The sequence below is a fragment of the Miniopterus natalensis genome, chromosome 8 (genome assembly GCF_054644295.1).
Source record: "Miniopterus natalensis isolate mMinNat1 chromosome 8, mMinNat1.hap1, whole genome shotgun sequence".
In the NCBI taxonomy this organism is placed as follows: domain Eukaryota; kingdom Metazoa; phylum Chordata; class Mammalia; order Chiroptera; family Miniopteridae; genus Miniopterus; species Miniopterus natalensis.
The window spans coordinates 21,859,905-21,873,898 of NC_142088.1; the positions used below are offsets into that span (position 1 = coordinate 21,859,905).

At 33.0% G+C, this 13,994-nt stretch overlaps 1 protein-coding gene across 6 annotated transcripts in view; it reads right to left on the reverse strand.

Annotated features, from left to right (window-relative positions):
• NBEAL1 (neurobeachin like 1) overlaps positions 1–13,994 on the reverse strand; it is a 120,848-nt gene that overhangs the window by 67,994 nt on the left and 38,860 nt on the right. For all 6 annotated transcript variants that reach the window (XM_016208881.2, XM_016208882.2, XM_016208879.2 and 3 more), the window contains 13 exons: positions 13,747–13,830; positions 11,781–11,879; positions 11,112–11,692; positions 10,141–10,273; positions 9,403–9,522; positions 8,158–8,461; positions 5,910–5,995; positions 4,172–4,261; positions 2,792–2,960; positions 2,210–2,343; positions 1,624–1,783; positions 1,413–1,515; positions 424–580 (listed from right to left, as the gene is read on the reverse strand). In XM_016208881.2, coding sequence (XP_016064367.2) covers positions 424–580; positions 1,413–1,515; positions 1,624–1,783; positions 2,210–2,343; positions 2,792–2,960; positions 4,172–4,261; positions 5,910–5,995; positions 8,158–8,461; positions 9,403–9,522; positions 10,141–10,273; positions 11,112–11,692; positions 11,781–11,879; positions 13,747–13,830 — 2,220 coding nt within the window. The remainder of the gene's footprint in view (positions 1–423; positions 581–1,412; positions 1,516–1,623; positions 1,784–2,209; positions 2,344–2,791; positions 2,961–4,171; positions 4,262–5,909; positions 5,996–8,157; positions 8,462–9,402; positions 9,523–10,140; positions 10,274–11,111; positions 11,693–11,780; positions 11,880–13,746; positions 13,831–13,994) is intronic.

The window sequence follows — 13,994 nt, forward strand, 5'->3', positions numbered from 1 at the left end:
GCTATAAATAAATAATGTATATAAAAGTATTTAAAAACAGAAATACATTTACAATTTACTTTATGTAAAGTTTTTATGAACCTATGTTATGTTAAAATTCATGTTAGAAATCTGCCCAGTAACTCTGGTGAAAGGTAAATATACATTATGTGACCTATGAAAATAGGCTCAGAATTGCCAGACAAAGCAACCATTCCACATCCTACTTCCTAGTTCATTAAAATATTTTATTACACTGCCATCTAATTTATTAAACTTTCAGTTAGGAGATAAATTTTACTTCTTTAACTGCATAATATTGTATGTGATACTATAAGCATTTTACTCTTAAAATATGTTTATTATACATGTATAAGTTTAAAAGATGATGATATAGCAACTTAAATATTAAAAAGAAAAATTAGATTATCTTGGTCATAATACCTGTTCTTCTTCATTAATAGCAGCTATGTAACCCATAATACTTTGTATCTCTTCATGAGTTCCACCTTTGCACAGAAAATATTTAATTAGTCCATACAAAGAAGTCCTTATTGTTCGAATATCATCTAGACACAGCTCATTATATTTACAATCACTCCTGAAAAAGAAAGTAAAAATGCAAGAATTTAAAATTTTTATATTTGTGTATTTTTTATATAAAAAATTCATATTTAAAAAAGATATTTCGGCCCTGACTGGTGTGCTTAGTGGTTATAGCACTGGCCCATGCACAGAAGGGTTCCAGGTTCCATTCCTAGTCAAGGATACATACCTTGGTTGCAGGCTCAATCCCTGGCCCTGGTCAGGCATATATGGGAGGCAACCAATCAATGTCTCTCTCTCACACTGATGTGTCTCTCTCCCTTTTTTTCTCTCTCTCCCACTCCCTCCCTTCCACTATCTCTAAAAATCAATGGAAAAAATAAATAAATTAAAAAGATGTTTCCCATGTAATTATTAGAATTCATAATATGTTATTAACCAATGAACCCCAATAAATTTAATTTTTTTAAAAAAATTCATGGTATCTTTGGCTTTTTCTACACAGGAAATCTTTGAAGTTAGGCTTTTCAATGACAAAAATATAAATGTACATCTTATGTAGCACTCACTATGTGGCAGACACAGTTCTAAGTGCTTTATACATTATTAACTCATTTAATTTAATCTTCAACACAATCATCAGATGTCTCAGTTTTATTATATCTTGTCACAGAACAGGAAACTTAAACACAAAAAAGTTGAGTAAGTTGCCTATGGTTAGTCAATTAATGAAACGAAAGATTCAAACCTATCATTTTGACCTCTACATTATCCTGCCTCTCTGAAGTTAAAAGGGTATTAGAATTGCTGGAAAATAAACAATCTAAACATTCCAATCAAGTAGCAGGCAGAAAATATCAAACTGAGAAGGTGTAAGAACATCATACCCATAATAAATCCTAAGTGTATCTAGTAGAAACTGCACACCATACTTCTTTCGGAAAACTCTCCTGCTGTCTTTGATGATGGTAGAAAGATACTGTATATGACCTAAAACAGAAAGTTCATTCTTAAATGATACACCTAATATAAAGTCACATTATGTAGTTCTAAATTTCTAAAACAACTATAAAATTTTATCTAATAGTCTGCTCTCACCGATTCGAAAGGGAAAATCTCCACGGTTCCAAATACGGAAGTCGAAGAGTAAATACTGATACATTTGTTGCAGGAGCTGCATATTTTTTTCTAATGATACTTGTTCAATTAGTAATTGAATTGCCATCAATACATTAACATCCATCAAGGTGCTTGGCACCTGAAATCCAAACAGAAAAGGGTTCTGTAAAATTCAGCTTAAATAACTGTCATTAAGCTATAATTTTTTCAGAACACCTACTAAATATAAAATTTAAATAAATTAAAAATTAAATATAAAAATCTTGATTAGAAAATGTAAACAACTTAAAACATTAATTTTTCTGAAGTAATGATAGAACATATTTTCCTAATGTTATAAACTGATAAAAATCGCAAATAACAAAGCTAATAAACAAGGTCCCGTTATGTTAATTATTGTATATAAGGTGATTAAATAGCTCTTAAAATCTACTTGTGAAATAAATTATATCCATTAATATACAGTGTAATATTTTTTTTAAAATACTTATTAGGAAGAAAAATTTCAACACTAACTGCTAATTACCATCATCAGCCACATCTACATAATGTTAGACTAGCTCACCTTCTGAAGTAAGGCACCAAGAGTGGCAACTCCACGGGAGTGAATAAGATTGTCCTGGTTAATAGGATGCCTTTGAAGAAAGTGTTTCACAATCAAGATAAATGTTGCAACTAAACTTCTCTCTAGTCTTGACTCTGTGGAATTGTGAACATGTCATTAATTATCGTAATTAATCACTTTTATATCATATTTTCTATATCATAATGAGCATTGTAACATACAAAGAATCTGGTTAAGAAATCTGCCTCCAAAGATCACTTATAAAATACAAATATCAGAGAAACCAACAACTGCATACTGTATGCTTATATGCACATGTAAATATTTCCTCTACCATAAATTTAACAATGTTGTCATATTTTCACTAAGAGGATAAACTAAGAATAAGAGTAAAACTAACAATTTAAGTTTTTTGACCAAAGAATTATAAACTTTCTGAACTACATTAGTAAAATTAGGGATGGGCTGCTTCAGCTATAAATGGTTAAGTTTCTTCTTAATAGTGGCAAGACATTTTAATCTATTTTTCAATTAATTCTCCAATTTTTCAATGACTACTTTGTATTAATTTCATCTTAATACCTGATGTCTTTGTAGAGGCTGATACCGTAACCCACTCTCCTTCTACAGGTGTTATCAACTCAGAAACTGTTCTTTCACTCATCCCTTCAGGAATCTGTCCACTGAAGAGGCTGATTTGTTCCAGTAGAGGAAAGAGTACATTTAACCCACCTATGCAGTTTATTACGTCCTGAAAAAGAAAATTACAATTTTTTAATCTTTAAAACAAGGGCAATTTTATCATTTATTATCTACACAGCATGTATGAGGTTATACTTTACTAAATCTTTAGGCATTGTATGGGATAGTCTATGCTAAAGGAACCCTTCTATGGGTACATGCTTTAAAGAGCAGTCTCAGGGGGCACCATAATCAATAATCAACAGAGACTAAGCCCGACCATTTTTACTGCACCTTTGTTTTCCAAAGTTCAGGAATTCCAAACAGGCAGTCTAAACATGACCCAGTAAGGTGAGTTTATAATGCAACGCTGATGATGTGAGAGAAAACGGTCACAAGGTAATTAGGCATCAAGAACAGAATAAATAAAGAAAAAAGTTAAAACATATTTGGCAGAAGTACGACTGGCTCCTCTACTTTTAGTTAACAAAATATTCAATATCCTTTGACGTGTTACTAATTTCTCTGCCTCAGTTTCTTCGCCTCTAAAATGATATTGATTCCCACTCTGTACAGGTGGTACAAGGGTGAAGTAAGCTAATATGTTAAAAGTGCCTGGTGCCTGACACAGTTAGTCTACATAACGTCAGCTATTACTAACTGCTAAAATGCTCTCAACTGCCATGGAGGCCCAGCTTAAGTCTGGAAGCAACCTCTTCATATTTACAAGCCTTGTAAAACCAACCTTACGAGTGACAGCAAAAGTTAACTTATAAATTGGTAAAGACATCATAAATTTTACTCTGGTAACAGATAAGAAGTGTTCTTATCTGTTCTTATGGCCAAAGAGAAAAAAGATTGATACCACACAAGTAATGAGTTTAATACTAACTGATGGGTTCATTTTTACACAGGAAGAATTATCCTAATGATTTGTTCTATCGAAAGAATAAGCATATTCAATTGGTGTTAAAGTAACTAGAAGGGGTTGAAATCTGCAACATAGTTTTAGGGATTAAATACCTTAACAAGTGGAACAATTAACTAAGACAGTATATTTTTCTCACGAAAATTGTTAAGCTGATGGTATAGTTTAAAAACTAAATTTCAAGCATATCAGACATTCAACTACTTATTTGTTCATCCTTCAAACTGTGTATCTTGCCTACAAACATTTCAGTGGTGACTTATTATTAAAACCAATCTGGTGGTGCTTAAAAGATAAATCCTTCTAAAGGATCAGTAAACTTATATGTTACCTGCCATTTATCATTAACTTACCTTAATGTCCCAGTTCACTACTTTGTTTCCCGTTAACCTTCCATGCAAACAATTAGTAGATAAATCAAGACAGATTGAATTTTTGCAGGCCTAAAAATAAATTTAAAAATGGCAAACAACTAAGCACAATGAAGACAAAACATACCTTTAACTATAGATGGAATATTTCACCATAATTTTAAAAGGTATATAGTATAGTCAATGACAAGATACCTACAATATTAATAAGTTTAGTATTATTATTCTCTGACTGTTTCTTAAAAGAACCAGAGACTAGATTATAAAGTACCCATCAAATGCAGGTCACTGCTGCTTGTCATCTGACAGAAGAGCTATAGCTAGAACTTACCACTTACCAACCACAGTTTTAAATTTTTTCTCTTTTAAACCAATATATTCAAGAAGATGTTTTTGACTTTCTAAAAATGTTAATAATTGGGAAATTTAGGTGAAGAGTATACAGGATTTCACCTTCCCATTCTTTCAAATTCTCTCAAGGTTTGAACTGAGTCAAAATAAAAAGTTAGGGGGAAATACCAACTGATAAATTTTATTAGGTTAAATGTAACAGATGAGTATTCAAAGTAATACATTATGGCCATATACTAGCAAGCTAAACTAGGAAAAAAGTTCTATAACGTATAATCTCACATAGCATTTTCTGGGTCAATGTAACATTGAATATAATGAATGCAACTGATATTGCTTGTTTATGCCACTTCTTCCTTTTCTTCTTCCCAATTCTACCTTTGATCTTCCTTTACTCAGTTCTTGCTGATCTTTTGTCCACGGAAAAATGACTAAGCATGGTATGCTTATAGGTGGTTGCTTTTTTCTCTTTACTAACTAAACATTTCTTTTTTTTGTTTCGTTTTCAAGCATATTTTAAAAATTAACAAAGCAAATGCTGAGAAAATTCTGGTTTCTCTCTCCTTCCAAAAAAGGAGCAGTCCACAGTTTGGCTCAGTGGTTAGAGCGTCAGCCTGCAGACTGAAGGGTCTAGGGTTTGATTCCAGTCAAGGGCAGGTATCCCAGCTGCAGGCTCAAATCCTGGCCCTGGTCAAGGTGCTTGCAGGAAGCAACCAATCAATGTCTCTCTCTCACATCGATGTTTCCCTCCCTCCCTCTCCCTCTCTCGCTCTCCCTCTCTCCCTTCCAAAAGCAACGGAAAAAAATATCCTCTGGTGAGGATTAAAAAAAAAAGAGAAAAATGTTTAAACAGTTTCATTTACTGAAGTTGATTCATTAATGCAAATTCCCACTACAGCTATTACCATTCACACTATTGGGATGACTAATGATCAGATTTGAACCATAGATGAGAGGCACACCTTCATTTTTAATGCTTCTCAACTTCCTTTGAAAATTAATACTTTTTTAAAATATATCTTTATTGATTTCAGAGAGAGGAAAGGAGAGGCAGAGAGAGAGAGAGAGAAAAACATCAATGGTGAGAGTCATTGATTGGCTGCCTCCTGCACACTCCCGACTGGGGATCCAGCCCACAACCTTGCATGTGCGTGACCAGGAACTGAACAGCGATATCCTGGATCCTAAGTCGATGCTCAACTGCTGAGCCATGCCCAGCCGGGCAAAAATTAATAATTTTTAATGGCAATTCAAGCCCCTCCTTCTCAATTACCCATTGAAATGACAAAAGAAATTTTAAAAGGAATTCTAGCTCATAGATAGCATCGTTAGTTACAGCTAGATGAACAATCCATGCATGTACTCTGACCTTTGCAGTGTAGTGAAGAAGGACATTACCAGGAAGGTCGGCCATGTCAGACTCTTGAAATTTCCAAGGGCTTAAACAGTTTGGACCTGAAAATTATTTATACACACACACACACACATATCATTGAACAGATACAGCCTCTTAGGTTCTGTGTAATCAGAACAAAACTTAAAACTGAGCTGTTTCAAGCTACTCATATAACATAGTTAAAATACCCTAGCCAAAATGTACTTTATTTTTACATCGCTTCCAATCTATCCAAAACCTAGGAAAGTTGGGGGCATCAATCTCCACTACAGAAAGGAAATGTATAAAACTAATATCAAATATAACAAAGCTTATCCATTAATTTATCTAATGTAAACCAATTCAAATTTATAAGACAAAATAGCAAAATAATCAATGATATGAATAGATATCACGGAAATGGAATAACAAATGAACAGGAAAAGATTCTTGACTTTACTGGGGGGAAAAAAAATCAAAGAAATACAATTAAAACTGGTTCCATTTTACATAAAAAAATGGAGGAACCAGTACTGACCATTACACCTTAATGAGGCTGTGATGAATCTGGTATACTTATGTATTACTGATAGGGAATGTCAATTGCTACCCCTTTTGGAAGCTGACTGGGTAACATGTGTTGAGAGCCATAACAAGATTCACACACTTTGAATATTTATCCTGAGAGTTTATCAAAAGTAAATACATCAAAATAAGAAAAAACTAATAAGTACAATTGACCATATTTAATATTTGAAGTTTATATCAATATTAAATATTATACACAGCCTAAGTAAATCATGAATTATGAACCCAATATAATATGCAGCCATTAAAAATGATTATGAACACTATATAACAAATGATTATTTACAAAAGTAGAATTATAAGCAGGGAAAATTGTAAGAACAAAATCCAAACTATAGAGCTGAGGATTACACTAAATGGCTTATTATTAATTTGGAATTTACATAAATTATAAAGCTCAACTTCAAATACTTTGGTGAGTTTTAAAGTAATGAAAAGTTTCTAAACCTCGAAAATTTGGACATTCTCATTCATCTCAAAACTCCCATGTAATCTAAAACAGAAATTTTGACAAATAATAAGCCATTCTGCACAGTTAATATACATGGCTACTTAAAGGCTTAACTCCTGAACAATCTACAAAAACAGAGATAATTCTGAAAAGTAATTATGACCCAATAATAATCTGTGTATATCTGAGATCACAGCCAAAAGAAAAGAAGTCAAAATAAAAACAGCTCATAATTTTACCTGAGGACTCGTAATCCTACCGCCTTCATGAATTCTTCAGGTATATTAACACATCAATTATAAAAATGACAAGTTTGAAATAAAACTCATGATTTTAGAAGCAGTCATGTAATTTCTTATGAAGATGGGCTTATATTTTGTTTCCTCAATTTATTAAAATCTGTCAAAAGTATTAAGGACTGAACTGCATATCCCCAAAATCTGTATGTTGAAGGTATAATCCCCAACGTGACTGTATTTGGAAATAAGGCCTTTAAAGAGGTTATTAAAGTTAACTGATGTCATAAGGGTGAAGCCCTAATCCAATGGGCCCCTTATAAGAAAAGGAAAAGAAACCAGAGATATCTCTCTGCACACATACAGAGAATAGACTCCAAGTGAGGACACAGCCAAGAAGGCAGCCATCTACCAGCAAGGAATAGAGGCCTCACCTGAAATCAAGCATGATGGAAAATTGATCTTGAAATTCTAGGTTCCAGAATTGTAACAGTGTTTAAGCCATCCAATGTGTGGTATTTTGCTATTGCAGTCCTAGCGAACTAATACTAGGCAGTTTTATGGGTCATATTTGAATATTTCCCAAAGTTTTGTTCTATTTATGCTTACCAAAAAGAGTATGGTGTACTATAAAATTAATAATACCACATAATATACTTGAAAGTTGTTAAGAAAGTAGATCTTAAATATTAACACATATAAATATGTTAATTATGTGAGGGGACAAAGGCGTTAACTATTATGGCAATCATTTTGCAATACACATGTGTATCAAATCACGCTGTATACCTTAAATGTACATATGTTACATGTCAATAACATCTCAATAATGCCAACGGGGGAAAAGTATGGTGTGTGGTGGGGTTTTTCTTCCCTTTAAGCTTCAATGAAAACAAATACTCTTTTCAGACTTAAGCAACAGAAAAAACTAAGTTTAATTAAACAGTATGAATGTTAATATACTCACCTGCTAAATATAACGCCTTCACCTGAGGAGGCTGTAGTGCTTCATAGAAGATGATGACAGACCCTAGCTGACCCTCCAGAGATGTGGGACATCCCCATTCACTATCCTGGGTTCCTGCCGATATCAATTTGGTAACCAATTTTGATTTTTCAGTTGTTCCTCCCCAGGATGCTGATGACAGAATTCCACCAAATGATGTCCGATGAGGGGTAATGGGAGAAGAAAAAGGTGGATCTGGGATTTGGGATGGTGGAGGAGTGGTGGTTCTTTGCCCAGCTGAACCAATGCAGCAAGAAATAAAAGGCTAAAAATTAAGGAACAAAACAAATTACACAATTTTAATTAAATCCCTAACCTCAATATTTAAAATGAAACAGTATATAAAATTAAGCAAATAAATACATCTGCTGAATCATGATACGTGTACACATAAGAAAACATTACAGATGATAACCTTTGGCCTAATTGATTTGGATGCATCACTTCTATAACTCACTTTCTATCCTTTAGCAAATTTTGAAATTTTTAATGAGTGTATATTAACAAAAATTTTTTAACAACTTTACTATATTCTAAAATAAGAGAAATCTCCTTTTCCCCCTTCAAATTTATAAACAGAGAATTATACATCAGTATCATAATGCTAATTACAGGTTATCCTGAAATGGTCATTAAGACAAACAGCACAAGAAATTATTAGAATCCTACGACTTGGGAAGTAATCTAATCCATTCCATTACTTTCAGAAAAGGCCCTTTCAAAATTATCCATATACTCTCAAAGAACTTTTACACTAATGTTCTTTAAGAGTCACCCTAGAAAATAAATCCTGTCTTATACTAACTACAACATGAAGGTATAAAGTTTCTTCATTATTGTTTCCATTTCAATGGAGAAGGAAACAGGTACACCATAACAATCTGTAAGTACTTTGTATTCTAGGAGAGCTTCATTAAAGGATCCTTTGCTCTGCTCTATTCATTTTCTGTGGTTTTCCTTTGGCTGTTGTAAGACTTTAGTTACATTTGTTTCTTCCTTGAATTGTTTTTCTTTATTACATGTTGTCTGACTTCATCTAATGATGACAGGCTAACTGAATTAAATATTAACCTACTGTAACTTAGAATGTAGAAAACATTAAAATTTACAGGCACATATTTAGAAGAGAACCTTCGACATTAAATTGAAAAATTTCAAGAGTTCTCAATCAATTAGTCCTATAAAGAATAGGTTAGATGTGCTTACTTCATTCATGGCAGGAAATCTGAGAGGGGCAGAGACCTTTTGCTGTCCATTGTCGTAGATATAGACGAGGCTCTGACCAAAGGGCCTTTTTCCAGGCATGTGAACAATGGTTATGTTGTGCTGGTAAAGTAAAACATATATTTAAAAAATAGGGAAAATCAAATCAAGTTTTGGGAATGACAGTATTTTCAGAGTATTACTCTATAACTAGTTTATGTGAACAGCAGAACATTTAAATAAAAGCGTAACAAAATGCCGATTATAAAATGACCTTAAAATAACATTTTTTTCTACAGTACTATAAAAGCACTTACGTCTATTCTACAAATCTATACACAACTGTAACACAACATATTTTCTGCATTTTCCAAGTCTATGATTATTCTTTAGAATCAATTTTTTTCTAATGAAAAACATTTTATATTTTAAGAAGAGCAACAGAAATAGTTTTTAACAATTTATGTTCTCATTTCAAGTTGGAATTCAAAGTCAAATTTAATTCTAGAACACTTGAAAGAAACATTTCATTTTAATTTTTTAGCAGAAAAATGATTACTGCTAAATTTACAATGAATGATAAATGGCATTAACCTCCTTATAGATGAACTTCAACATGAACAGAAAGTGAAAATTAATCAACTCTCCAAAAGCAGATGACAACACTTGATGTACATGCACCAAACATGTGCTTTTTAAAGGAAAGAATCAAGAAGTTAAGTGTGATCTCTAAAGCCTTACCCAGAGGGAATCACAGAAACTGTGGTCAGGAAGCATAACTGTTGCATATTCTCTTTTCGTGCACACTGCCACAACCAACATACCTGAATGGGTAATAAAAGCTTCAAAACCCATGCCACTTCCTGTAAAAAAGCTAACAAAAATATATATTATCAGAACTTCTGAAGTCAGTTATTCAGTTTTATCATCACTGAAGCATACAAAGCCATAGTGTCATCATAAGTATCTTTGTCAAACACAGTGTGGCTTACATTCTATTGCGACACGTCAGTCCAATCTTGCTTCAAAGATGATTTTTAAATATTTTTTGGGCATAAGAGTTTAGTAAATTATAAAAGGTAGTCTTATAGGTGGAATTCCATTAGTAAACTATAGTAAAGCTATAAACCTTCTAATCTTAAAAATTTGCCCAAATAAGAATCAGAAAACATGAATAAAGGTCTTAAAAATCAAAGACATATTAAAAATTATTACTGAAATAACTAATTTTGGATGTACACACATATAGGATTTCTGGTACTTCATATAATTATATAGCACCTTCAATCGGACAGAGATTACCATTCAAGTTTATTATTCCTTTTTTCTCCATTTCTACAATATTTTTAAGATGGAACTTGTTTCCAAACTAACCTCAGAACTTAAATAGCAAAATATTTAAGATATACAATTAACATTATGAAAGCAACAAAGCATCTATAATTAAACTGTGTATACCCTAAGGATGAAGAAGCTTTAGATAACTTGTATATTTAAAAATTAGATGCTTGAGCTGCATTTGTGCTTCTGAACTCAACCATCTATATAGCACTGTAGGGGAAAGGACTGCTGACACTTTCATTAAAGTTAACTGAGAAATAAAAATTTTTAAAAACAAAAAATAGGTGCTTGGAAAAGCTTTTTTCTTTGTAAGAATCACAGCATATATCCCATGAGAGTATTCACTTAGATTTCGTAACTTGTACTGGTACCTGTACAACTGTTTTCTTTTTCCTCCTTTGTTAGCATTGCCAAGAGTCAACTGATCCAGATCTAAGCAAAACCAAGCATTGAAGGAAAAGGCAGACCCTGGCCATTTCTGTATGGAAGGCACAGAAATTCCTGCCATACTATGAGACAAATTGAAATACTGCAGTGCACTCTCTAGACTTTGTTTTCGGGCCATTGTCAGGATTGCCCGAGTCACAGGAGTAGTATAAGGGTGCATATACTCAGATTCATCCACTCTGAGCAGTCTCAGCAGTCGATGCAATTCTTCTGAGCTCACTGACTGACTCCCCAAGGAACCATGGAGAGCGATCAGGTTCTCCGCACAAGTTCGATGGAGGGAAGAACGGCAATCAAGGGTTTCAATGATTCTAATTCCCATATTTGTATTGACACAAGTAGTTCGACTCTGCCTGTTAATACAACAAATTCTTTTCAGCCAATCAGAGATGAAGATCTGCAGGTCCTGGGATTCTAGCTCAGGAAGCCACCGGATAAGAAGCAAGAGAGGCTGCACATTACTAATGCCCAAAATACCAACTGAAGTGTGGTCGCCCTCTACGGCCTGTAAAACAACACAAGAGACAAAAGGTGAATCACTGTCTCTGATATGGAGATAACAGAACTTATTTTAATAACGCTAAAAAACTCACCATATTCATAAGTTCTTTAAGTAGTTCCAGTGATGGCTGACCCAGGGATTTTAATACTTCAAACATATGTGTATAGCCAATTCTTTCTTTAAATACTTCCTAGGGGAAGGAAAATCACATCAAAGCACATTTTCAAAGACCAAATTTGCTAGAATATTTTTTAAAATATTGAATAATAACCATTTAAGCTAATTAATATTATAAAGATTATATGAGTTCAACATTTCTGTTTTCTGAAATCACATGTCTTCATCTTAAACTTCATATACCTTCTGGAATACAATGTTACAATAATCTACCAAAATGTAAAATAAAATTAGCAATAGATGTGTATTATAAAATTATTATATTTTACAGGTTAAGTCACATGACACTTCCTTTACTTTGTTCACTTGATTTATAATTACAGAAGTATTAAGTCAAAACAAAAATGGAAAAAACTAAGGAGAGTTTGGGAATAACAGGAGTCAAACAGCAGCCTCAAAGGACTAAAGAGTCCTGGCAATTTTGAGTAGTGGCCAAAAAAACCCAAAAACTTCCTAGGTAGACTCTATCTAAAGGGTCTGAATTAGCTGGAGCACTGAGTTCACTTTAGTAAGGTCTAAATCATGTATTTTTGAATTAATAAGACACAAAGCCATAAAGTAAAATAGAAAGACAACCAAAAAACCTAGCAATACTAAACTGGTCCAGTAAAGTAAGCAAAAATATATAAAATTAGAAAATCAAAAAGCTTAAACAAAATGAGTAAGACTGGTTGTCTCTGAGGAGAGGAACTAGCCTACTGTGAATCAAGGGTAAAAAGAAAATATTTTCAAAAGGTATTTTTTAAATAATCTTTTTAATTTTAAACTATGCAAGGTATTATATACTATAAAAAATTATCCTGTACAAAGCTTTGAACATCATTTTAGGTTTGAATTTTGTAATACAGTACAAGCACAAATCCATTATACTCATAAGCCAAATTACTTAGAACTTAAATGTGATCTTTTTCCTTACAGAAACTGTTATAAATGGAGATTATATTCCCAAGCCAGCCTGTAACAGTTGTAAAAGCCTATTCAGCAGAATCTAACCAAGAGTCATATATAGCAACAATATAGGACAAAAATTAGTCTCCTAACAAAAACCAACGAAGAGTGGACTATAACTGAAGGCATGGCGTAGGGAACAAGGAGTAATTCATTATTTCTGGTACTAGAAAGGTAATTAAGGCATGAAACATATTAGAAGTGATGGATAAAAAGGTAAAAGGTAATAATAACAAGGAATTACATTTTAAGCCCTTATCATGTGCCTGGCACTGCTATGCTTCCCACTTTATACAGATGATCTCATTAACCCTTAAAACTACTCAATGAGGAAACTACTAGCACAAGGTCAGCATAAGTGGACAGCAGGGCAGAGTCAGTGGTAGTAAAACAAATGAGAAGGGAAAGAAAATCCTGAGGGTTAGTGATTACAACCAAAGAAGCAGAATTTTCATGGGCATATGGAAAAACAAGTCCTGAATTGGTAGGGCTGTTGACATGTGAAAAATGTTCTGTTCTTGGCAGTCAGAAACTGACCAAAGAGTGAAAGAGTGGTTATTTTCTTAATAAAGAAAAACTATGATATAAGATTTAATTCTTTAAACACGCTACCATAAAATCACTTAAAAAAATCATTTCAACATTTCAAAGCCAGTGCTTTCTTCCTATGCGTTGACTGACACTATAAATGCTTACTAACTTGCAGTTTAGTCATCAATGTCTAATCCCAAAGCAGTGCTCACAAGCATCTGTCTTTAAAATTATCAGAAAAAAACGATTCCTATACTAAGATGAGATATTTTTTGTGAACTATTTCATTTCAGGTGTGAAACTGTACATATTACACACTTTCATACAAGACTTTGGGAATTATATAATGAAAACTGGCAAATCTAAGATAACATTTTAGAGCTTGGGGATATATGTTTCACCTTAGCAGCTGGAGATTTGTTCATTACTGCTGTCAAAGCCTGAATGGTTGATACAGCCAAACAATCCAACTGCCCCTGAAATGCCTACCAGAGAGGGGAAAAAGGCAAGAAATTAACAAATGCAGTCAATATTTATATTCAGTTAGGAAACCTTTGTTCTGGAAACCTGAAAAAATAATTATTTAACATGCAATACATTCCTCTTCCAATAAAATGGATTTCTGAAACACTATAGAACCTGTAAGAAA